At 34.8% G+C, this 26841-nt stretch overlaps 1 protein-coding gene across 1 annotated transcript; it reads right to left on the bottom strand.

Moving 5' to 3' along the window:
* Positions 1-4385: 4385 nt before the first annotated feature.
* On the bottom strand, positions 4386-9463 carry LOC114304260 (F-box/kelch-repeat protein At3g23880-like). The gene is made up of 3 exons (XM_082887110.1): positions 9212-9463; positions 8906-8966; positions 4386-5787 (listed from the first exon to the last, which is right to left on the bottom strand). The coding sequence occupies exons 2-3, from the start codon at positions 8908-8910 to the stop codon at positions 4503-4505; spliced, it is 1290 nt and encodes a 429-aa protein (XP_082743236.1). The 5' UTR covers positions 8911-8966; positions 9212-9463; the 3' UTR covers positions 4386-4502.
* Between the last annotated feature and the right edge of the window lie 17378 nt (positions 9464-26841).

The following is a 26841-nucleotide window of genomic DNA, read 5'->3' as shown; positions in this document are numbered from 1 at the left end:
CCCTCTCTCTTTTTCGTTTCTTCTTTTATCTTCCTATTTATTTTTATTTTTATTTTTATATAATTTTTTAAAAGGAGAAATTTTTTATTGGCAAAACCTATCATGGGTTCAGTCAGCTTTCTCCTTGATTGAATTGATTTTAAACTTAAATTAGGCCATCGTGTGAGGGATCGGCATGGCCTGGAGACTCACGCGTTAAGCCGGTCCAGTTGGATTGCTGTTATTTTTAAAAGGAAAATATTACATTTGTGGATATTTTAAAAGTAATTACAAATTAGTAATTTATTTTTATAAATATTAATAATTAAATTTGTAAATATTTTTATGAATTTGTATTTTTTTGGGGCGTTTTAGTTTAAGATTTTCATATTAAAATTTTACAAGATAAAAGAAAAAAAATATTATAGTAGTAGCTAAGGTTTCTAGAAAGAATAATTCTCATTACACCACCAATCTAACTTCTTACACCCTCAAATTTTATTTTTTTTATCTTAAATATTTATAATTTATACAATTCTTTTATTACCCTAATCTCTAACCTGACTCTTTCTCCTTCTCTTTACACCCAAAACCTTAAAAACCCTAACCCTAACCCTAGTAATTTCTTCCTCTGTCTCATCTCACAGACAATCCTCTTCGACTTCGCATCCGAATCCAATGACCTGGTAATTTCTTCTCTCTCTCTCTCTCTCTCTATATATATATATATATATATATAAGTATTTGTATATCGTTTTGATTCTGATGATGAGGATTTTGTGATCTCTATATACAACTCTGTTTCAGTCTCTTTTGATTGAAGCGTGTGGAAGGACTGTGAATCCAGTGAACAGAGCCGTCGTATTATTGTGGACGGAGATGGTGCTCCGAAGCAAAGCATTACGGCTGATTTTCTACAAATAAGAGAGAATTAAAGAGAGAGAGAGAGAGAGAGAGAGAGAAGACTTGCAAATCATTTTCGTAACCCATTGGTGATTGTTGCCAGTTTGCAATAGATGCAGTAAGAAAGAGAAGCTATAGATGTATATATATGTAGTGAGAGAAACAGAATGAGAATGAGGCAAGGTGGTGGAGTAGTGGCGGAGTGGCAACGCCGATAGTGGGCTGGTGGATGTGATAGGGACAACTAGGGTTAGGGTTTTTTTGAGGTTTTGAGTGTAAAGAGAAAGAAGAGGAGAAATGTTAGAGATGAGGGTAATAAATGAATTGTATAAATTAAAAAATAAAAAATAAAATTTGAGGGTGTAAGGAGTTAGATTGGTGGTGTAAGTAGAATCACTCTTCTAGAAAATGCGAGGAGCAATTTTCAGACGAAAATACCCTTATTCAATTTTAGCGCTAAACGATACACATTGTTTCAATATTCAATACCTTTCACTTTTGAAAAATTTTAAAACTTAAAAATTCTATAACTTTTGATTATATATCCATTTTTAATAAAATTTATATTTTTAAAATGTTCTCATTGAGATCTATCAAATAAAATTAATGATGAATATAAAATTCTAAAAAAAAATTTGGCAAAATTCTACTGAGTTGACTATCTGCTATCAATGAAACTTTTTTGGCTTTTAATTAGAGAAATTTCACTTAAGGATGGAGACAAAGAAAGAAAGAGACGTTGAGGGGTTGTAAGGAGAGCAAAGAAAGAAATAAAGATATGAGGCACTCAAGCATAAAATAAAACCAAACCCCTTGGCCCTAGGTAAATTTTTTTGAAATTTCATAAATTTCTCTGAGTGAAAATTGAGAAATTTCTCTCAAAAATTGAAAATTCAAAAAAATTTCTAAGCAATTCTAAAAATTCTCTCACAAAATTGAAAATTCAAATTTTTCTCTGAGCAATTCTAAAATTTCTCTAGTGCTATATTTGGTTAGAAGATTTGGGAAGGAAATTGGAAAGGAAAAAAGAAAATATAGTTGAAATGTAAATAAAATATATAAAATGTACCTACATTTCACCTAATATCATATATTTTTTCCCTTTCCAATTCCAAATCTCTTCCCAAATCCCCCAACCAAACACAACATAAGTAAACAAACTACGTCAATCTCTCTTTGTTCACAGCCTCTTTGAAGAGAATATCTTTGATAGTGTAGTAGAAATTCAAAGATACCAATCGGGGAAAATCTTTAATAAAGGAAGGATCATTAGATTGAGATTTTCCTTTGACGAGATTAAACGGATTGATGTAATATTTTGACCCATTTGAAGACAGATGTGTTAGAGATTTTGGGCGTTTGAGATCACTGAATTGAGAACGTTTCGAAACATAGATCCATTGGCTTTATAATTCTTGGAAGATCGATTGGTCCAAGTGACGTAGAAAAGGTAAGTGGCGTCATTAAGGGTTAAGAGCTTGGTTTGGGCGTCGTCGGAGTTGGAGATATCGCACTAGATGTATTCGATGGGAGTGGTCGGTGTTCCATGGCGGACAAGGGCAGTGAGAGACGCCGTAGACTTTCCAAGGGCCACTGGGGGTGTTGGAGAGAGGAAGAATCTTGGCGAAGCTGCTACCGATGATGCCTGTGACGTCGGTCATTAGGGTTATGCACTAGTACTTCAGAGGTGCATCATTGTCTTCGAATTTCTTCAAGGGAGAAAAAACAAAAACAAAAACAAAAAAAGAGAAAGTATATCTAAAAGAGAAGAAGTGAGAGACCAAATACTTATCATTAAAAGGTAAAGTTGGTATTTTTTTTAGAAGAGAGTTGGCCTAAAATAGGAGTAATTCTATTTCCACACACTAATTCTTCACAATTCACACATTTAATGAAAATTTTCATTAATACAATTTTATCCTAGAATAAAAATACCATAATACCCTCTTCTTCTTCTATCCGAACCCTAATTCTAAAACACTACAATCATCCTCTATCGCCAGTGCCACCACTCTTATCCGCCATCCTCTCCCATCACTTCTTTCCCTCTCCTGTGATCATTTTCCGTCATTAGCCATACACTCACAAATCTACCACCGCAAATCACTAAAGGTTGACCGGCGGCAACAACAATAAAGGAGAAGTAGAAGAATGGAAAAAAATAAATAAATAAATAAAAATTAAGCTATGTTTAGTTCAATTTTAGAATATGTTTTAAAAAATAAATAAATAAAACTTCTTATTTTAATATGATTTTATCCTTTTAGGGGCAAAAAAAATTAAAAATATTTTTTGATATTTATTTTTATCAAATTAATTATTTTTTTCCTCAGAAAAATTTCAAAAAAAAAATGATTCAAAAATCGAAACCAAACATAGCCTTAAGGTTTTAAAAATGAAAATGAAGATAATATTGGAATATCAAGATATGTACTGAGAATTTATATTTTTATAATATTTGTATTGAGATATGTTCATTAAGTGTGTGTACCGAGAGTAATTGGAAATAAATTTCCCTTAAAATAGTGAATAATATCACATCCAATCCATAATCATTTTATTTTTTCTCTCATAACTATCAAATCAACTATTAAAAAAAAATCAACTATCTTTCCAAACATAATCATTTAAGCTAAAATAATTAAAAAATCAAATAGCAAACAAAAATAGCATACTTCCCAAACAAGACTCCAACACAATTAAAACCGTGAGGCACCTTAACTCCAAAAAAAAAAAAAAAAAATCCCTGGACCGTTACTACTTTTGTTACTAAGGCTATATTTGGCATGAAGGTTTAGATTTGGGTTGGGTTTGGGCTATTTTAGTTATAACAAGACAACATAGACTTTTTAGCCTAATAAAATAAAATGTTACATCCAAACCATAATCATTTCATTTTTTTTTTCACAAAAATCATAAAAATCAAAAAGCTTATTCTGAACAAGGCTTTTAACATCAGGTTAAAAAATTCAAAAAGTCAAAAAATTGACCCACATTCTAAATGAAGGCTATTTAAAATATTTGAGTGTCATCTCCCTAATTTTGATTCTGCCTTCCACTAAGGTATTATTCCCCTTTTTTTAAATTTAAAATAAATAAAATTAGATTGATTTTAAACCCGTTTAATCTTTAAATTGTGTAGAATAATGAGTTCGAGATCAGTTGGCCGCATTCATTATAAAACATTATTAATTTAAATTTTGATAAAGAATATATATATATATATATATATATATTTTGGTTTGTTTTATAGTAACTTAAGTTTACCCTATCTAAAGAAATAAAAAAATAAACCCTTTAAGTTTAAACATTTTAAAGGAAAATTGTTTGGAGTGTGCAACATATGTACCTTTGGTTTAGTCTTTGATTTGATTTATTATAGTGTTACCTTATGTGATTTTTGGTTATAATTTTTTTTTTTTTTTTTTCATAATTCAACTACAGTTTGATTCAAGCAAGCAAACCTAAATTGATATAAAAAGAAAATTTTAGTGAAACCAAAATTATCAAAACTGAAACATGCTTGATGTTTAAAACAAAAGAAATTATTCAAAAAGAAAGTTCTCAAATGAGTAGTTTTAAAATTCAAATACATCCTAATTTGAAAATCCAAATACATATCAGTAGAAAATATCGAACTTAAGACGAAGTGTAATATATGAATGATCAAATTCTTCGTCTCTTCTCTGAACTGAAACCAGGCTCTCATGGTAAACAATAGCCTGAGAAGCCACAGTTCGAAGATCCTTCATCTCAAGGGTAATAGGGTCTACCAAGTACAAATGCCCGTCCTCAACTTGGATGAGGAACTCACCTTTCTTCCAAAAGCCAAGCGGAATTGCTCCTTCAAAGGGTCCAGCTATTAATTCTCTTGTCCAATGTTCTTCTTTCAATACCCAAATGTTGAAAACGTTTGGTGCCACGTAATGTGTTGGATAAGATTGTATCCAAGCAAGAGAGCCATTGTAGACTCCAAAATAATGTCCGACAAGATTAGTTCCTGGGTGAGGACAACCTAGCTCTTGTATCCCTTTGAACGGCACCGGTTCATCTTGCTCCAATATGTTTTGAAACACCTCGTAGCCCATATGAAATGAGAGTTTCGTAGCATCATCATTTTTGTTACATGCACTCCAGTAGTAAACTCCATCCATGTAAGTGTAGAACTCACAAATGGAAGAAACACTACATTCTGGAAAAAAACCCTTGAAATCTCTCCAAGAATCATCACGCAATGAATATATAGCAATGTGTTTAGGGAAACTTGATGGATGAATATCATTATCAAGGCCAGAACCCCAGGTGTACATCCTAATTGAAACCACTTTATAATCACCAGTGAAAGGATCCATCCCGAACCCAAAAGCATTTCTCTCGAGTTCCATTCTTGGAGGAATGGAGTTGGGGAATGTTTGTATCGGAAGAGCTCTGGATTCTCTGTTCGCTGGGTTCCATAGAGCTACAGAATTCCAATAGGTTAAGAGACAAAAAATCCCGTTACAAGGACCCATAACGTGCACTTTTGCATTCAACTTTAGACCAAGATATTCAAATACTGGAACCGTGAGGGATTTGTCACGACACACAGCAAAGGTAGATTTTCTAGGAAAGTTATTTGCATCTTTGGGTTCAATGCTATGAACGAAGAGGCAACCATTTTCCTTTTTGTTACTGTTAGTGAGATGCTTGGCTATGAAACTGGGATTTGTAATGAGAGAGGACCAAGATTTGGAGACGCACTTAAATCGCAACAAAGATTTGACTGGTAATTTTACAAGAATGTCAACCATCACATCTTCATGTATGTAATGACTCACCATTTCTTTTGTTTTTTCTTTTTTCAGCAAAGATGTTTGGCCAAAGTTGGATCCCTCAATCAAAGCCAACGAAATTGCGCATCCATTTCTTCAAAACATAAATGAAAGTGCTTGGTTACAAGAATAATCTAGAATGAATGCAAAAATCATATATATATATATATATATATTTTTTTTCCTTCTTAATTTTACAATATGCTAGCCATTACAAGTTCACAACCAATAGCAATAAAAATACTAGAAAACGTGGATCAAGAAAAGCCCAATCAATCTAATGTTAATAAAGATAAGCACACCCCACCTTTACACCCATTTTAGACACTCGTATCATTGGTAGAGGTGATTAAAACGAGGAGAAATTACTTCTTCTCAGTGTATGAGTAAAAAAGTATCGTCAAGTGAATGATATTCTTTATAAATATTAATATGCAAAATCATAATATTTTTCTTGATTTTGTAATTAAGGTTTGAAGACAACACTAACAGATATTTTTCCCTTAAAACAAGGTGCTAAATTATGTAAGCATTAAATTTTAAAGATCTTTTTTAATCATAAATGGAATGAATACATATAAATAATTATTTCCCCTTTTATTTTCTTTCTTAAATTCAAAATTTAAAATTTTAATCAGTGTGTTTGATTTTAATTTTCTGAATTCAATTTTCTGAAAATTGAGTTTTTTTGTTTTTTATATTTTTTTCTTTCTAGTAAGCAATTTTTTTTTTTTTTATATATTTTTGAATATATTATGAAAGAGTCAAGATAAGGTCATGACAGATTAAATCAGTACTTTCTCAAAGTTTAGTTTTCAATTTCATACATTGTGCATTTGATCGTGAAGAACTATATAATCAGAAATGATTCGGTTGACATAGTGACTGCTGCCGTTGCTATTGCTATGTGCACAGTGAAATTTATATTGATGCAATTATCTATGTTACTCAGGGGTTGTTTGGGGTCCTAAACAAGTGCACTTTTTGTCTTTTTGGACTAAAAAATTGAGGAAAAAATATGGATGTTTGGATTAACTTTTTGACTTTTTATGAAAAAATGTGTATTAAAAAATTGTATAAATTAGTCTGTAGGGAAAAATTAGGATTGAGAGTTGTGTAGCTGTAATTTTTAACTTTTGGTGAATAGTAATAACTTTTTAACTTTTTGAGTAACTTTTTGACTTTTTGGCAACTTGCCAAACTTGGCCTTAGTATTCCTAACCTTCACCTTTAATTGGACGAAGTAGTTACTCTCAGACTTGAACCTGTGTACTACACCTGACAGCCCAAACCTTTTGCCATTGCACCAAGCAATGTCCTCACCAAGCAATAGGTGATATCTTGCAAATCAAGTGATTAAAACCCAAGTTTGACTATCTACAGCAACCAACCAGTTACTGGTATAGCCTCAATTTAAATTGTGTTACAATTCAAAAGGTACCAAGTTCTTGTGTGGTATATCAAATATGGATACCTGGACTTGGGTACGAGTGTTGTGTACAGGTTTGTGTTAAAGTGTGTTGTCATATCATCTAATTGTCATGTCCAAGAGGATACCAAAATATGGCTTGATTTCATATTTCTTAAGTACTTTATTTATTTAGAGTAAAATTGTGTTTATAAACTAATGTAGAGTATTTTAGACATAAAATGAGAGTTTTATGTTCACCCAGAAAAAGAAAAAAAAAAATGAGAGTTTTATGCAAAGTTATGAGGTACACTCAATACATAATGTGTGCATGTCCAACTAGACATAATTATGATTGCCATTTCTTTTTCTTCTTTTTCTTCTTAGTTTAACCTTCCTTCTTAGAGGTTTATTATTTCTACGATTATTCTCTCCATATGGTGATTTTTATTTCTGCAAGTGTACCTCTTAGACTGTTGAAATGAAACATTTGACCCGTGGATGGTGTGTTTCTTTCTTTATTTAGCCTACTTGAATCCCGTAGATCTGTTGATTAGATTTGTATCGGTTATCCAACTGGGATAAATTGGCTTGAGTTGTTGACACGATATGAATTTTCATTTTAGTGAGTCTCAACAGTTTTTTTTCTCCCAATCTATCTGTCATTTCCATTATTGTCAAATAGCGAACCGAACCGTGAATTGTTATGCTACAATAGTGAATCATGAATCATAAGAGCACTTTGTTTAATATAATGAACCATAATTTATGAAAAAATAATATATTCTTATACATGTATATATACATATAAAAATACACACAATGTTTAAAATAAAATGAATATCAATATAACCAAATTATATATACATGTCTATATAATTATGTTCATTAATATAATTAATTGATCTCTTTATTTCTTGATAGAGGAGTGAAACTTCGTTTTGGTTGAAACTCAAAACGTATGAATCTAATCATGAATCACACAATTCTTACAGCCATGATCCTTTCTGTTTAGAAGCCTTACATATTTGATATTACTTAAATTGATTTTTGTTGTTCCATTTACTTCTAAGTATTGAGGTGGTGGATTTGGTTAGAAGAGCAGTGCCCCTTGCCCTGACACCTGAAGATGACCCCAGGAGGGATGAGCTAAAGAAACTCCAGGAGAAGGAGGAAATCGACATGCTGGCACATAAGCAGGTCCAGCGCATCCTCTGGTCAGGGCTAGAGTTGGCTATCATGCAGGTCGGGCTCTTCTTTCGTCTTACATTCTGGGAATTCTCATGGGATGTTATGGAGCCAATTGCATTTTCCATCACCACCACCACTGGCTTAGTCATAGGTTTTGCCTACTTCCTGTTTACTTTGAGAGACCCAACTTACCAATGATGAAGATGAGCACCAAGTCTAGACTACTAAATTGTCAATTGCATTCAAACCATAACTTATTGATTCTAAATATATGTATATATTTTCTGTGGGGTCCTATCAGCTTGATCTTCAAGCACAGGCAAGGGCTCATAGGATTCTTAAAACCCATGAAATAGTGTGAACTTCAATATTACATAGTCGTACAAGTAATACAGCATACAGTGAATCAGTTGTCAAGCATAGCAGTTAAATTTAATAATACTAACTAAGCAACTAATATCTCCATCAAAATTCAGAACAAAGCAAAATTCAACTAGCAATTGGAAACAATTTCTGTAAGAACAGAGACATTCAAACCATCAAAACATGTTACATAACCAAATCAATAGAAATTTTCATTGAAGAGCCATAAACACAACACAATTCAAAATACCTCATTAGCTCCTGTCTCTCTATGAATCCTTGCTGCTTAAGATCATAAAGTTGAAATGAAACTGCAAGGGAGAAAAATTTAGGTTAATTGAATAGAAATCAAATCAAAATCAAAACCCTAGAAATCAAAATCAAAACTCTAGAAATCAAATCAAAATTAAAACCCTAGAAATCAAAATCAAAACTCTAGAAATCAAATCAAAATCAAAGAGAGATGAGAGAGGAGAAACTGAATTAATCGATCAAAGAGAGATGAGAGAGGAGAAACTGAATTAATCGAATAAGGGATGAAATCCAAGGCTCTCACCGAATAAATCCAAGGCTCGGAATTAGACTCAAATGCCAAGCTCGGAATCAATCGATTGGCAGTGGCTGGTGGTTGTCGCTGGTGGTGCTCGTGTGTTTGTGTGAGATGTCGATGGAGAGAAAGGAGAGAGACGGAGAAGAAAAAGAGAGAGAGAGAGACGTATATACAAAAAGAGAAATTGGGGCCGTTTGGGATGACTTTTTTTTCTTTTCTTCTTTTTTTTTTTTTTTTTTTTTTTTTTTTGTTGTTTTTCTTTTATGAAAAGTTATACAGAAAAATAAAGAGGTGATATAATGAAAAAAAAATAAAAAGATGAATTATTTTAGAATTGTCACACTTGGCCTAAATGTGTGAGCTAACATACTGCTAATAAATCTGTTCAAAAAAAAAAAAAAACTGTTATTTTAAATCAGATGGCTAATAAATCTGTTCAAAAAATAAATGACAATATTGATAAAAACAAATTTGAGATGCAAAGAATGTGTAATTTTAACAATATTAATAAATAAATAAATAAAATCTGGAGTACAAAATTTTAGGAAAAAAGATTTAAGTTTAAGTTTATAAATTATTTTTATATTAAAAAAAATCTAGATTATAACTAGAATATCTAATTTATTGGGAAAAAAAAAATTGTCATATCTACTAGAAATTTATAAATATTAAGAACGTTTAGAATTTTTTTTTATTATTTATAATTAAAATATAACTTTTCTAGAGAATGAGACGGTTTGGTACAAAAACAAGTATGGATCTGAATGAAAGGGAGTATGACATAAGTTTTTAAATATATATATATATATATATATTTTACTTTTTAAATTCAAATAATTTACATATACTTTAGAAGGAAAATTAGTTTTTAATTTTCTAAAATATCTCTAAATTCAAAAACATATAAAATTTAATATTTTAGGACATGGAATGTATGTTGTCTTAAGTGTAAAACGTACATTTTTTACGGTATACTTTTGCATGCCATAAAAAAATCAGATTGTATTTATTTTATTTTTTTTGTACAAGTTTTCACGACATTCATTAACATATCACATAAAGTTATAATATTTTATAACACAAAATGTATGTCGTCTTAAGTACAAATATTTTACAACATATTTTTACAAGTCGTAAAAACATACATTTTTTACGACATACTTTTGCATGCCATAAATATATGAATTAACGACTTAGATGACATGTATTGTAACGCCCCCAAAATTTCTCCAACATAATCTAGGTACATTAACTAAGATTCATTATAGAATAATAGCAATTCCCAAATCATCATAACATTGATCACTAAAGCTTGTACAAAATAGTCCCACATGTGAATTATACATTCAATGGTATGAAATATATGAATCTATAGCATATAGAACGTCAAATCCAAGACTAAATAAAATGCTCTCAAGGGGCTTATAAGTTCCAAAGCTTAAGCCCGGTTACACAAAAGATGGTTTCTTGAACCCATACATATATAGTCCTTGGCTTAAAAAAAAAATATGGTTACAACAAAATGGAGCATCGTGCTCTCAATACATACATTCACGTCCTAGTTTGGCAGATTCGCCGCATCTTTTCATGCGCCAAAATCCGATAGCGGTGAGTATAAAGCCCAGTAGAGAAATCTTTAACAAAGTATATACATTTTACACAAATCTCATAAAAAAGAATGCATATGCCATGCTATGCTTTTGACATGAAAATCACGTTATTATCTTTTGAAAATCTTTTATTCTCAATGATATCTTGAAATCTCAACAATGCATAAACTATCAATTTAATTCAAGGGAGTGGTAAGTACGACTCAGGTAATCCCTAGGTTGGTGTCTACAAGTAGGTATAACTAGCACTACCAATACCCTACTTTACCGTTTGCTAACCGGAAGGGAAGTGGTACCTCCTCCGCGCATGTTTTCGGTCTTTTACTCCGGACACTCAGGCCAACTTAATCAATTCCATCTACACCTCCTATCCGGACTTACCAACGTATTTATCCCAAAACATTTCGATAGTTTCATTTCACCACATTTCTTTCCCAATGCAAATGTTTTTCAAATCTCAACTCAAAATTTGTAACTATGCAATAATAGAAATGCCAATGCAATATATATATCAAGGCAAAATAATAATCCTCCATTGACAATATTTCCCACACAAGTTATCAAATTCAATCACAAATTCCCATTTTTCCTTTCCAATGCGATTTCATTAATTATCATGTATGAATATATATGTTTATATATATATATATATATATCCAAGTGTAGCAACAATTCCACATTTCATGCGTTTTTGACAATTTGCTATTTCATAACTACATATGTATATGCATTTAACAATAAATTCAAACAAGGTCTCCAAATCCTCATACATCAAGAAAGTTGCCATATTTGCAAACAACAATATGAAATTTCCACTCACTCCTTCATTTAACACAAAAAATTTCATAGATTCTCAACATTTTCCAAAACCCCCAATTTCTAAGTTTTTCACCCAAAACTAGATATTTCTTCATTTCTTAGTAAAACCTCACCAAATACATCATTCTTAAGTCAATGTGATTCAACTATTCGAGAAAATCTTTAAAAAGAAACAAAAGATGGATTCCTTTTACAAAACCACTAACTTCTAGAGCCAAAAACCAATTTTCAAAACAATTAAAGAGGAAATCTCGAAATTAACGAAAACTTGCAAAAATATATATATAACTCTAAGAAAAATCCCTACCTCAAGTTCCTAGAGAGAAAAGAGATGAAATCCCCAAAAATCAACGGTGACGAATCCCGATCTTCACCACACACAATGTAGCTCTCGAGAAGCTCTTCAACTTTGATAAAGGGACAGAGGGAAAAACTCTAATGGATCAAGGGAAATCAAAGTTTTGATCTTGTTTGGTGTAGGAAATGTAGAGAGAAGGAGGAGAAAGAGCTTTTTAGAGAGAGAGTGATATACAAACAATGACATACACACAGCCCAAGGAAAGAAGAAAAAGCTAATTTTTGGACTTAGCAAAGTCGCGCACGTGCGGCACCCATGCCCGCACGTGCGGAGCGTCCTCCCATACGTGCGGTAAACACCCCCGCACGTGCGGTGATCCTTCCCCGCACCTCCAGCCGTACCTGCATATAATATAGTGTGCAGCCTAGAAATCCCCTGATTTCGCACGTACGGCCCCTCTCCCGCACGTGCAGCCCTGGTCCTCCAGTCCAGAATTTCCTCGGCTCAATCCCTGGTACTCCCGACCGAACCTGCACCCTCCGAAAAAAGTTGAAACTCAACACCGGAGTAAACAAGAACTAAAATTTAAAATTAAAAAAAAAAAAAATCCACCGAACACAACAAACCCAATGAGAACGATGAGTGAAGGGACGCACGACGTAGCCGATCATCACAACCTCCCCACCATAAGAAATTTCATCCCCTAAATTTAATCAACTACTCAAAAAGAAAAGTTTCTAGCAATCACAACCATGCTGTTATAATTCAAACCGCAAAATAAATTCTTAACACACATTTACTATTCTCATCATGATTACCACACTAACATTGACCATCCAAGATAAACATATGCATGGAGCTTTTCAATAAATTTAGTAATAACTCACAACTACTTCATGCTTGAAACAATAATGTACATAACAACACGTACATAACAATTCCAATACATTTCCCCTCAACGCTAGGGAATAATACTAATGAAAAACAACTTAAGCATGTTCAAATAAATCTGGATATTTGGAGCAGACCTCCGCTTTCCATTCCCAAGTTGCTTCCTCAATCCCATGGTGTCTCCACAACACCTTTACCAACGGTATAGTTTTGCCACGTAGCACTTGCTCCCGGGTACCTAGTATTTGAACCAGTCGCTCTTTGTAAGAGGCATCCTCATCTACCTTCAAATCAACCCATTCAAGCACATGAGAAAGGTCGGGCTCATACTTCCTAAGCATAGACCATGAAACACATTGTGAACCCCTGAAAGTTGTGGAGGTAAGGCTAACTGATACGCCACTTCCCCAATTCGCTCCAATATTTCGAAAGGCCCGATAAACCTCGGAGACAACTTATCACTCTTACCGAATCTCATCAAACCTCGTCTTGGTGAGATCTTAAGGAACACATGGTCACCAACTTCGAAAGATAAAGGTCATCTCCTCTTATCGGTATAACTTTTTTGTCGGCTTTAAGCCGTAGCTAACCTCTTTCGAATAAGGGCAACCTTCTCGGTTGTCTCTCTAACAATCTCTAGGCCCAACAATGGTGCATCACGTACCTCGGCCCAACAAACCGGTGATCTACAAGGTCGGCTATACAAGGCCTCGAACAGTGCCATCTCGATGCTAGCTTGGTAACTATTGTTATAGGCAAACTCAATCAACGGTAAGTGCCTCTCCCAAGACCCCTTAAAATCAAGGACGCAAGCTCTAAGCATGCCCTTCAAAATCTGAATAGTATGCTCCGACTGTCCATCGGTTTGATGGTGGTAAGCAGTGCTAAAAGTCAACCTAGTTCCCAACGCCTCTTGAAGGCTTTGCCAAAACCGGGCAATAAAACGAGGATCTCTGTCCGATACAATGGTTACAGGAACTCTATGAAGTCGAACTATTTCTCTAATGTACAACTCTGCCAAGTTCTCAACTAAGTCATCGGTACGCATCGAAATGAAATGCATAGACTTAGTCAACTTATCAACAATCACCCAAATGACATCTTTGCCTCGCTATGTTCTAGGAAGCCCAACTACGAGATCCATGGTAATGTGCTCCCATTTCCACTCGGCTATCGGTAAGGGTTGTAGCAAACCCGCTGGTCTCTGGTGTTCGGCCTTCACTTGTTGACAAGTAAGGCACTTTGATACAAATAAAGCGACATCCCGTTTCATGCCCCTCTACCAAAACTGACGACTAAGATCATAATACATTTTGGTGCCTCCCGGATGTATTGTAAGGCGTGAGTGATGGAACTCCTAAAATACCTCCTCTCTACAAGATTCTGGTACAAACAAACAATCTAGATAACGTACACTCAAATCCAAGTGAATGTTCAAACCCTTCTCTTCTTTCTCGTTGGAGATTATATCTCGGATTGACTCCACTTCACGGTCCCCTTGTTGCGCCTCTATGACTTTGCCAATCAAGGTAGGTTGAGTACTCAAAGTAAACAAGGTTGCACTCTCACCGAACTCACCTAAGTGCAAGTCAAACTTGCTGATGTCACCGAGCATAACCCATTCTCGAATGGCCACACTTGCCAAACTACTCATGGATTTCCGACTCAAGGCATCGGCCACCACATTGGCCTTTCCCGGATGATAGTATAACTCGAAGTCATAATCCTCCATAAATTCCATCCATTTCCGTTGGCGTAAATTTAAGTCTTTTGGGGAAAATAAGTACTTCAGACTCTTATGATTCGAGAAAACCTCAAACTTCTCGCCATATAAATAATGCCTCCAAATTTTTAAGGCAAAAATCATTGTTGCTAATTCCAAATCATGGGTGAGGTAATTCTTCTCGTGAGTTTTCAATCGTCGTGAACCATAAGCCATGACCTTTCGTCCTTGCATCAAGACACAACCAAGCCCATCCTGAGATGCATCGCAATAAACGGTGTAACCCAAGCCTCTTTCTAGAATTATTAATACCGGTGCAGTAGTCAATCTAGTCTTAAGTTCTTGGAATGACCTTTCACAATCCTTACTCCGCACAAATTTGACACCCTTTCTAGTTAATCTAGTCAAAGGAGCGGCTAGTCTAGAGAAGTCCCTTACAAAACGTCGATAGTACCCTACCAATCCCAAGAAACTCCGGATCTCGAAAACATTTTTTGGGTTACCCCCAATCCTGTACGGTGTCTATCTTTGAATGGCCTACAGTTACCCCCTCTCTTAACACTACATGACCCAAAAACTTCACCTCGATGAGCCAAAACTCGCATTTCTTAAATTTGGCATACAACTGGTGCTTCCTAAGCAAATCAAGCACTACCCGCAAGCGAGCCTTGTGATCCTCCTCGGAGGTTGAGTAAATTAAGATGTCGTCCACAAAGATGACCACAAAACGATCCAAGTATTCTCAAAAAATTCAGTTCATCAAATCCATAAAGGAAGTCGGTGCATTAGTCAACCCAAAAGGCATTACAAGAAATTTGTAGTGGCCATAATGCATACGAAAGGCCATTTTTTGGATGTCCTTCTCCCGGACTCTCAACTGATGGTACCCCGATCTCAAATCTATCTTCGAAAAGCAACAAGACCCTCTAAGTTGGTCAAACAAGTCATCTATTCTGAGTAGAGGATACTTGTTCTTGACAGTAACTCGGTTCAACTTATGATAATCAATACACAATCGCAATGACCCATCATTCTTCTTCGCAAAGAGAGTCGGCGCTCCCTAAGGTGATATGCTAGGGCGAATGAAGCCCTTTTCTAAAAGCTCTTGGAGTTGAATCTTCAACTCATGCAATTCGGCGGGTGCAAACCTATATGGTACCACAGAAATGGGTGCAGTGCCAAGCACTAAGTCAATGGTGAACTCGATCTCCCGGTGGGGTGGCAAACTAGTAAGATCCCTCAGGAAATACGTCTGAGTATTCAAAAACTACCCTTGGCAACTCAACACGGGTCCCGTCACTTTCACTATCCAAGAGAGTAGCAAAGAGGCCACTAAGCGTGCTTCTACTACAAGGGCAAACAACTAGCGACAAGACCCTATCAACCCAGTCCCCTAGAAAATAAAAACAATCTCCACTCGAGGTGCACATTGTAACACTCTGACGGTAATAATCAATCACAGCTCGATACAAAGATAACCAATCCATGCCTAAGATGACATCAAAACTCGACATGTCTAGCAACACAAAAGCAAACAGGAGTCGACGCCCGGTAACCTCTATCTCACAACCACGACACCCCCAATCTAAATCAACTGTACCCCAAACTGGTGGCTCTACTCTGAGTGGAGACGCTAACCATGCCACCTCTAACCCCAATACAGACATAAATGCAGCAGATATGAATGAATGAGACGCACTCGTATTTATCAACACATTAGCCAAAGAATTGCACACAACAAAAATACCTCTCACAACTGAGAATCCTAGCAACTGCTCTGGCGCGGTAACAACATACACGCGCCCCTGTGGCCTCTGATCAACCTGTTCATCTCTTGAAGCATAGGCCTACTGTACTGATTGAGCCGAAGCGGCTCCTTGATTAGCTTGCGAAGTCTGGACTGAGTGAGCCTGCCGGTGGCTCTGAGTCTGCCTCAACCCTAATGCGCCAGATGTGTCTCCCAACTACGGGTAAGCTCTTTTCATGTGCCTCGGATGACCACACTGATAGCAAGTAAGTCCTGGCCCTCTACTCTGAGACTGACTCTGGGATCTGTTAGGTGGTGTGGTGGCAACATCTGCTGTCCTCCTCCTTTCTGTGGACACGCAAATGCCTTTTGACCTGGTTGGCCATACTTAAAACATGAAAAACCACTCGGTGCACTCTTCCCTAGCCCCGCACTAGGCAAAAGAAATGTGGATCTAGACTGTTGTGGTTGGGACTGGGATGAAAATGTGTTTTTGCTCTTCTTGTTGGGTCTATAGTCCCCCTGTGACCCTTGACCCCTAGACCTTGAACCCCGGATTCTCTCCTCCTCGGCCTCCATGGTAATCTCTACGTGTGCTGCTGCTTCCACAAGACGATCATAGTTTCGGATCATATTTCCAGCAACCTTGAACAAGATCTTGGTTCTCAACTTCTTCTCAAATTCAATGCAACTGCGCTCTTCCGTTGCCACCAACTCTGGTGCAAACTGGAACAAACTAGAGAAGGTCGCTTCAAACTCGACCACGAACATATTGAGTTGTTTGAGGTTTTGAAATTCTTGCCTCAACCTCTCCCTAATAGTGGGAGGTAAATACTTATCTTGGAAAGCCATCACAAATGCTTCATACATTGACTTTCCTCGACCCTTGGCGTACTTCCACCATTGGCCCGCATCTCCTTTGAGGTAGTAACTCACAAGAGTCACTCTTAGCTCACTGTCTTTAATGTGAAGCATCTCAAATGTCTTCACTGTTTGCTCGAGCCACTCATCCGCTTTCTTAGGCTCGGGGCCACCATGGAACTCATCCAACTTGGCTTGCAAAAACTCCCTCGTAAGGAAACTCGCCCTTGCCTCTACGGTGTTCTCTCTAGCTTGGTTCTCCGCCCTCAAAATGTTTATCGATTCCCTCAAAGCTCCTGCCATTTCTCGGGCTAGGGCCCCCATTGTGGCTTGACCCGCGTGCTTGGAATTTCTACTTGTCCTATATGCTCGACTACACTAGCTTGGCCCAACCCCTCCTCTTGCACTGGAACCTCATGGGCCGGTACTCCATGCACACCCCGGCGAGACCTATCACGCCTTCCACCTCTACCACCACAAGTTTGACCCCTTCTTGACATCCTAATTAAGGAATAAGATAAACAATTCAACACATAATCTCAAATGTGCTCGCGACTTCTCTCACACGTTTGACCACAACAATTTCATATATTTTCTACCATACAAACAATTCAATTCCACTCTACATAAGCACTTAGTCATGTAAGCACATACGGATTATCCTTTTGTGATGTAATTCGTCTCACGAAAAACCAAGAATTCCTAGTAGAATGAGTATTGATCAAGTACCCTTCTAATAAGACATCAAGGAATTTAATAGGCACAAACAACATCCCAAATGACCAATCCCATACCCATCTAGTCACATAAACATGTTATCACATAATCACAAAATACAAAACCTCTCCTAATAACACAAAATGAACCCACTGTGGCATAACAACCACTTCCTATGAGCTCCAAGTATTCATACCCGGTAGCTCTGATACCTAGTTGTAACGTCTCCAAAATTTCTCCAATATAATCTAGGTACATTAACTAACATTAATTATAGAATAATAGCAATTCCCAAATCATCATAACATTGATCATTAAATCTTGTACAAAATAGTCCCACATGCGAATTATACATTCAATGGTATGAAATACATGAATCTATAGCATATAGAACGTCAAATCCAAGAATAAATAAAATGCCCTCGTGGGGCTTACATGTTCCAAGGCTAAAGCCCGATTATACAAAAGATGGTTTCTTGAACCCATACATATATAGCCTTTGGCTTACAAAAAAAAATATATGTTCATAACAAAATAGAGCCTCGTGCTCTCAATATAGACATCCACGCCCTAGTTTGGCGGATTCACCACATCTTTTCCTACACCAAAATCGCATAGGAGTGAGCATAAAGCCCAGTAGAGAAATCCTTAACAAAGTATATACATTTTATACAAGCCTCATAAAAAAGAATGCATATGCCATGCTATGCTTTTTGACATGAAAATCACATTATTATCTTTTGAAAATCCTTTATTCTCAATGATATCTTGAAATCTCAACAATGCATAAACTATCAATTTAATTCAAGGGGGTGGTAAATACGACTCAGGTAATCCCTCGGTTGGTGTTTGCAAGTAGGCATAATTAGCACTACCAATACCCTACTTTACCGGTTGCTAACCGGAAGTGAAGTGGTACCTCATTCGCGCGTGTTTTCGGTCTTTCACCCCGGGCACTCAGGCCAACTTAATCAATTCCATCTACAACTTCTATCCGGACTTGCCAACATATTTACCCCAAAACATTTCGATAGTTTCATTTCACCACATTTCTTTCCCAATGCAAATGTTTTTCAAATCTCAACTCAAAATTTGTAACTATGCAATAATAGAAATGCCAATGCAATCTATATATCAAGGCAAAATAATAATCCTTCATTGACAATATTTCCCACACAATTTATCAAATTCGATCACAAATTCCCATTTTTCCTTTCCAATGCGATTTCATTAATTATCATGTATGAATATATATGTTTATATATATATATATATATATATATGTATATATATATATCCAAGTGTAGCAGCAATTCCACATTTCATGCGTTCTCAACAATTTGCCATTTCATAACTACATATGTGTGAGGATATATTTTTTGAGTGCCAACACGTGGCCAAGGTGACGCCGACGTGTCAACCGGGGTGCCACGTGTCCTGGTCATAATGTCGAGGTGATCTCAGGCTAGGCCGAGGTTATCTCCGAAGATTTTGGATTCCGGGATAAGCGGATAAGGGGCAAGAGTCCTAGAATAAGGAAGGACTTCAGCCTGGATAAGGATAAAGCTCTTAGGGAGTTTATCTTTATCTATTGGAGAGTCCAAGATAAGCACTGAGCAGAAGTCCATTGAAGCTAGGCTTCTATTGGGTCTATGATTGAGTTGGCTATAAAAGAGAGACACCCTCATGGGTCTAAGGTATGCAATTTATATTAAGAATAGTGAGTTAAGCACAACTGATTATTTTTGGGAGATATTTGATTACTAACTTAATCATCGGAGTGCCCCCGGGTGGACGAACCACCGCCAGAATCTCTTCTTTCTGTTGCAGGTCATTCAGGCGCCATCCATTCTGCCAGTGCTTTCCAGCTGAATACTGAGTTGGTAGTGCGGTTAGAAATTCACTCACACAATATGTATATGCATTTAACAATAAATTCAAACAAGGTCTCCAAATCCTCATACATCAAGAACGTTTCCATATATTGCAAACAACAATATGAAATTTCCACTCACTCTTTCATTTAACACAAGAAAATTTCATAGATTCTCAACATTTTCCAAAACCCTCAACTTCTAGGTTTTTCACCCAAAACTAGACATTTCTTCATTTCTTAGTAAAACCTCACCAAAAACATCATTCTTAAGTCAATGTGATTCAACTATTCAATAAAATCTTTAAAAAGAAACAAAAGATGGGTTCCTTTTACAAAACCACTAACTTTTAGAGCCAAAAATCAATTTTCAAAACAATTAAAGAGGAAATCTCGAAATTACCCAAAACTTGCAAAAGTATATTTATAACTCTAAGAAAAATCCCTACCTCAAGTTCCTAGAGAGAAAAGAGATGAAATCCCCAAAAATCAACGGTGATGAATCCCAATCTTTACCGCACACAATGTTGCTCTCGAGGAGCTCTTCAATTTTGATGAAGGGACAAAGGGAAAAACTCTAATGGATCAAGGGAAATCAAAGTTTTGATCTTGTTTGGTGTAGAAAATATAGAGAGAAGGAGGAGAAAGGGCTTTTTAGAGAGAGAGTGACATACAAACAATGACATACACACAACCCAAGGAAAGAAGAAAAAGCTAATTTTTGGACTCAGCAGAGTCTTGCACGTGCGGCACCCACGCCCGCATGTGCGGAGTGTCCTTCCACACGTGCGGTGATCCTTTCCCACACCTCCAGCCGCACCTGCATATAATGTAGTGTGCAGCCCAGAAATCCCCTGATTTTCGCACATGCGGCCCCTCTCCAGCACGTGCGGCCCAAGGCCCCTCATATGCGGCCCTGGTCCTCCAATTCAGAATTTCCTCGGTTCAATCCCTGGCACTCTAGACCGAGCCCGCACCCTCCGAAACAAGTGAACTCAACACCGGAGTAAACAAGAACTAAAATTTTAAAAAAAAAAAGTCCTCCAAACACAACAAACCCAATGAAAACAATGAGTGAAGGGACACACGACGTAGCCGATCATCACATGTATGCTATTTTGACAAAACATTAACGGCTTGAAAAAAAAGATGTTGTAGAATGTACTAACTACAACATGCATTTAATGTATGCCGTAAACATGATGCTGTAAATAGTTAGTTTTGTTATACTGTTTGTAGTGTCGGGAAATGGCACTTTATTAACTACCAATTTAGTGCATTTGCTATAGCCTCAAAATAATTGTCACTAGTGCATATTGCTTATAAGTAGGTTATGTTTGTCCTATTTCTCGCTTTCCTCTTAGATTTTTATTTTAATTTTATTTTTTATTTTTTGGAAAATTGTTGTCTACTTGATTTAAGATAATGCCATCTATTTTTATAGTGTCCTTTTTAACAAGAATAGCTTTGTTTTGTGTAGATTCGTATGTTGGATTGTTTAACAAGAATAGCTTTGCTTAAGGCATCACCTGAAGATTCTAAGGAGCCTCAAATCGCTCACATCCTCCTTTACAAGTTATTCAATGATCAAACTGATCAAGGAATGGCTCAGTTCCTTTTGAACCAGATCAAATCATTTGATACTCATAAACAAGCCAAAAGGTTTTGTTCTTGCGCTTCAGCACCTTAAAATGTTTATTCTCAATTTGTGATTATGAATTTTGCGTCAAGTTACTTGCACTTATGGAACTTCATATAATAGAACTTGTGGCTTTGCTTTGGAGGTAATTTATACTGTTGTTATCTCTTTTGAAGTTGCTAATGTTAACGTTGGCCTAAATTAAAAGTTCATGTATTCTCTGTTTTTATCTTTGTTGATCCTTGAACATGTGTGCTAGATGTAGCTTAGTTTGCTTGACATATTGCTCCCCTCCAAATTGTTCATTGGTCTTTTCTCATTGGTGCTAAATTAAAATCTTACAAATAATGTTATGATGAGGTTTTTTTTTTTTTTTTTTTTTTTTTTTTTTTTTTTGTATCATGTTTGAGTGATAAATCATTGCTTGGATTATTTTCTTCAGTTATGCTTAGCTTTATGACTGACTGCATTGGCATTACATTCTATGTAATGATATTCATGTGCAAAGTGGATAAGCATCCTTTCTATACCTAGTCTTTATTGTAGGCTGTGCAATGATTTTATTGAGTTTTGTCTTTGTATAAAGTAGTCAGATTCAGATATTACATGATTGGTGAGCAATATGCATAGCGATTCCGGTTCTGACCCGTTATCTATGGTATTCTAGATTCGGGTTTAATGCTTTCGTATTGTTGTTCATATCTTGTGTCCCTTGTCTCCCCTCTATTTTTGGTTATCGAGTTGTGATTGTGCATTTGGAACAGGTTGGTTGTTTTTTTTTATAAAACCTATGTTGCTCAGATTTTGGCCTCTCCGCTCGAGCGGGCATTCTCACGCTCGAGCGGGAATCTATAACTCTTAGCATTTTTTTTGCAGGTCTGCAGATGCTAGGAGAATGCATTGGACGCTCAAGCATCCAGTTTCACGCTCGAGCGAGAGTCAGTGTCTGACGCTCGAGCGTGGCTTTCCACGCTCGAGCGGACTGCGTAAATATCAGTCTGAGAAGATGAAGTTTTGAGTCACTTTTTCATATATCTCTCTCTCTAAAACTCTCCAAAAAGCTTATTCTTGAGCTTCTCTCTCTACATTTCACCTTCTCTCTTAGATTTCATCTAGATCCATTCTTCTTTTCACCTTAGTGCCTTTGAGAAAAAGGTAGAGCTTGTGAAGATCTACATTGTGATCCGAATAGAAGTGGGTTTCGGCATTCTTGGAGTTTCTCTCTTGTTGGGTTCATCTTCTTCTTTGGAGGTAGGGATTCTTTCTACACTTTTATATGATGTTTAGCTTAGATATTGTCTCTTGTGTAACAATGGAGTGATTTGGGGATGTTTTAAACAAACCTAGGGTTTGTGCTTAGAATACAAAGATGAGTTTTGGGTGTAGGTGAAATTAATGTTTATGGGGCTTGAAAATGATGTTGTACCATGTCTAATTTGATGATTTTGGCACTTGGCCTATATTTGGGAAAAAGGGGTAAATTGCTCTAATTGGGTCAAACTATTATTTTGTACAAAAATTGAAATTGGCATTGGAAAGGCGAAATTGAGAGAGAGTTGACCTAAATGGTGGAATTGGTTATGTATAAATTTACTCTTTTGAAAGTTTTGAATAAATTATCTATTGAGATTGAATGTCTGTTTAGAGATAATTGTATTGGGCTATTGGTGGAGAATAGCTTTGGATTGTTGTAAAAATTGCATGTGGACTAGGTAATTGAAACAAATCTTTTGATGGTTGTCATTGAATATGATCGTGATTATATACATTGTATATGTATGTTTGTTTGGAAGTGAAAAGGGGATGTGCTTCATGTTTGATTATCCTTTTAAATACATTGCATATGTATGTGTGTTTGTTTGGGAGGAGAAAGGGGTTGGACTCCACTATAAGTAAGTTGGCCGGAGTGTCCTGGGTAAAAGTCTCGAAATTATGCATGGGTGCCTAGCTCGCGGACGAAATATCCATAAAATAGCGATTGTAGTGCTTGTATAGCCTACGTTTACATGGGTCTCGTTTGACGGCTGCCTACAGATGAAATATCCGTAAAATGGGAATTTTAAGTGTTTTATGCATATGTGTGGTTTGATTTGAAATTAATTGAGTTGTAGTCTCAGTTTGATAGTTGAGGAATAATGATATTGAACCATGACCGGAATAAGACTTAGAAGTGAATGGGTTAAGGTTTTAAATTGATATTTGATGAATATTAGTATAATCATGAAAGGTTTGACTTAAACATTGTTTATGCACTTGTACTTATATCTTTGCTAAGTTTCATATATCGTGTTAGATAATTTCTACTGGGCTGTGGCTCACCCTATTTGGGAATAACATTTCAGGTAATGATGGCATGCCTCCACCTAGGCAATAACGTTGGAGAAATTTTCAGAAGCAAGAGCTTCATCTTTTGATTGTATATTTTTGTAGAGCCAAGGGCTTAAGATGTAATAAGCGAAGCTCACTTTTGTTGTAACCAAGTTAAATGCTTGGAAAGGTGTAAGTCAATAGGGCAATTACTTCTGTCAAACTCTTGTAATCATTAATTATATTAAATGAAAGGAGTAAGACTCTGATTTATGCTATCAATTATATATGTTTGTGGATGTAATTGTGTATTAATTTTGGGGGCGTTACAATGTGGGTTGCTTTTATGCAATGTGGGCTATTTTCTATTTTGAATTTATATGCTAGTCCACATTTTCACCTCCAAGTTTTCTATTTTGACAAGTTTTGAAATGCAAGTATGCTGTCCGTGGTGAAATTGTTAACCTGACCTAAGTAACATTGAGATTTCTACAATGCTCTTTGATATGAATTTAGCATATCTGTATAACAAACTCTATAGGTATGTATAAGGTGGGGACTTTATCATACAATATGAGAGGCCACATAACAAGTAAACAATGTTGGTAAAATTCAACAATGGTATCAAGTTCGATTGTTATAGTCAAATCTTAGTTTAGGTGATAATTGATAACTCAATTCAGTGTTTAAAATTAGTAAAAGAGTAATTACATCAAATTTAGTTCTTGTTTGAGAAGGGTTAAAGTGGCTAAATTGACACAAAAAGATAAAATAAACTACTTTTATCAATAAGAAAATATCATATCGAAATTATAATCATTTTATTTTTTCTTTCACAATTATCGCATCCAAACAAACAAACAAAAAAATCAAAAAAAATTCCTAAATGGAGCTACTCAAACAAAGGCTGAACAACAAAAGTTGAAATAATAGGTAGAAAGTCAACAGTCATCATACCTAACAATAATCACCTCTAACCCAAACTAGGAAAAAAATAAACTGCATATAACCTCCATAATTAGAAGAAATAAACACAAGAGGTATCAAAGCCCAACAATCACCACTAGCCCAATCAAGCTCATTTGAAACTTATATAAGTTTAAATGACTCTTGAATATAAGTTAAAAGTTCAGACAATTTTAAATAATAGAAAATTTATTTTATGTTAGTTAAATTTATAATTTGTTTACACATAAGCATCGATATTCACTGATATGACCACACTATCACTGTCGTCGCTACCACCACTGCTGCTCCAACTACCATGGTCATCCTCATCACCACCACTGCCACCACATGATGACCATTTAATTTCATTCCACCTTTATTTAGTTAATTAACTATTACCTAAAAGTGTTTATCTGTAATCTTTCACTTTACCAAAAATCCATAACTTTCACTTTTATTTGCACTCTTATATAATCATAAGAATTTATAATAGAATTAGTATATTGACTCCAAACACCTTTAGGTTTTAAGTTAATCAAATGTAAGAATTAATATTTTGATGGAATAATTATTCAATAATTTTAAAACATTATGTAACATTTTTAATTTGTTGTTTCTCATAAATACAATAACACATGTTCTGTATCTCATATTTTTTCAAAAATAAGCTTGGTATTAATTTTTAATATTAATTGATAAATTAAGGAACGAGCACGATATAGGGTCATGCAATAAATGCTTGGGCTATGCATATGTATATGTGCACGCGGATTTTTCTATGATACATGAAGGTGGTTTTTATGTACCATACATAAATAAATTTGGACCATTAGATCTAAAAGTAAAATAAATCCAACCATTGATTGGTAATAATTAAAACCAGGTTAAGAAATCTAGGTAGTTTCGTAAAAAATAAGGTAGTTTTCAATGGTTTTAAAACCAAAAAGTGATTTTTAACTTACAACAATAACTAAGTACACTTACTATTTGATATGATTATACTTACTATTTTTAATAACTATACTTACCATTCAATTATTAATAAAATACACTTAACCTGCTATTCAGGTAACAGGTAAACTTAAAAAATTAAGTTATAATAAATTTTCAAAACCTTTAAAATAAATATAAAATTTATAAAATAGAATTTAAGAAAAAAATATACAAAATAAATGTGAATTTTATACATTTTATTATAATTTATTACATCTTATGAAATATGATTTTTTTTATTTATTTATCTACTTAATGGCAATAAATGAAACCTAGTTTCCATTTCATTTACCACACTTAAAAATAATAAATGCAATTAATGAAGAAATATAATTAATAAAATATAGGAAAATTTAAAATTTATTTGAGGATTCCATGAACTAAATTTTATGTTTATTTTTAAAAATTTTGAATATTTGAAGATAAGATTGTTAAGTAATAAGTAGAGTCTCATTGAGCAGTAAGTGTGGTTTAAATGAGTGGTGAGTAAGTCTGATAAAATAGTAAGTATGGTTTAAATGAGTGGTTTCCAACTTACTACAACAACTAAATACACTTATACTTGATATGGTTGTACTTACTATTCCACATAACTACACTTACCATTCAAACATTAATAAAATGCACCTAACCTCTAAAATAAATATAAAATTTATAAAATAGAATGTAAACAAAAAAAATGTACAAAATAAATATGAAATTCATAAATTTTATTATAATTTTTATGGAATATGATTTTTTTTATTTATTTACTTGATGACAATAAATGAAACCTAGTATCTTTTTCATCTACCACAATAAATGCAATTAATGAGATATATGATTAACAAAATATAGGAAAATTTCAAATTCATTTAAGGATTCCATAAACAAAATTTGATGTTCATTTCTAAAACTTTTGAAGATTTTAAGATAGAATTGTTGTTGATTTGGAACTTCTTAGGTAAATCTCTCTCTTTTTACTTTGACTTCTATTATATTTTGAATTTATAAATTTTTATGTTTTGTTGGAACAACATTTCACGTAGTTAAAAGAAAAATTACGAGATTCAAGTGGTAAGAAAAAAAATCAAGTTTGATGAAATAGTAAATGTAGTCTTAAGTTTAGTTTAAATGATTGATAAGTCAAGTCTAATAAAGTAATAAGTAGAGTCTTATTGAGTAGTAAGTATTGTTTAAATGAGTGATAAGTCAAGTTGATAAAGTAGTA

This window comes from Camellia sinensis, chromosome 9 (assembly GCF_055761805.1).
Source record: "Camellia sinensis isolate YWXY chromosome 9, ASM5576180v1, whole genome shotgun sequence".
Taxonomy (NCBI): domain Eukaryota; kingdom Viridiplantae; phylum Streptophyta; class Magnoliopsida; order Ericales; family Theaceae; genus Camellia; species Camellia sinensis.
The sequence above is the reverse complement of the archived record's forward strand: the minus strand, read 5'-3'. Positions and strand labels throughout refer to the sequence as shown.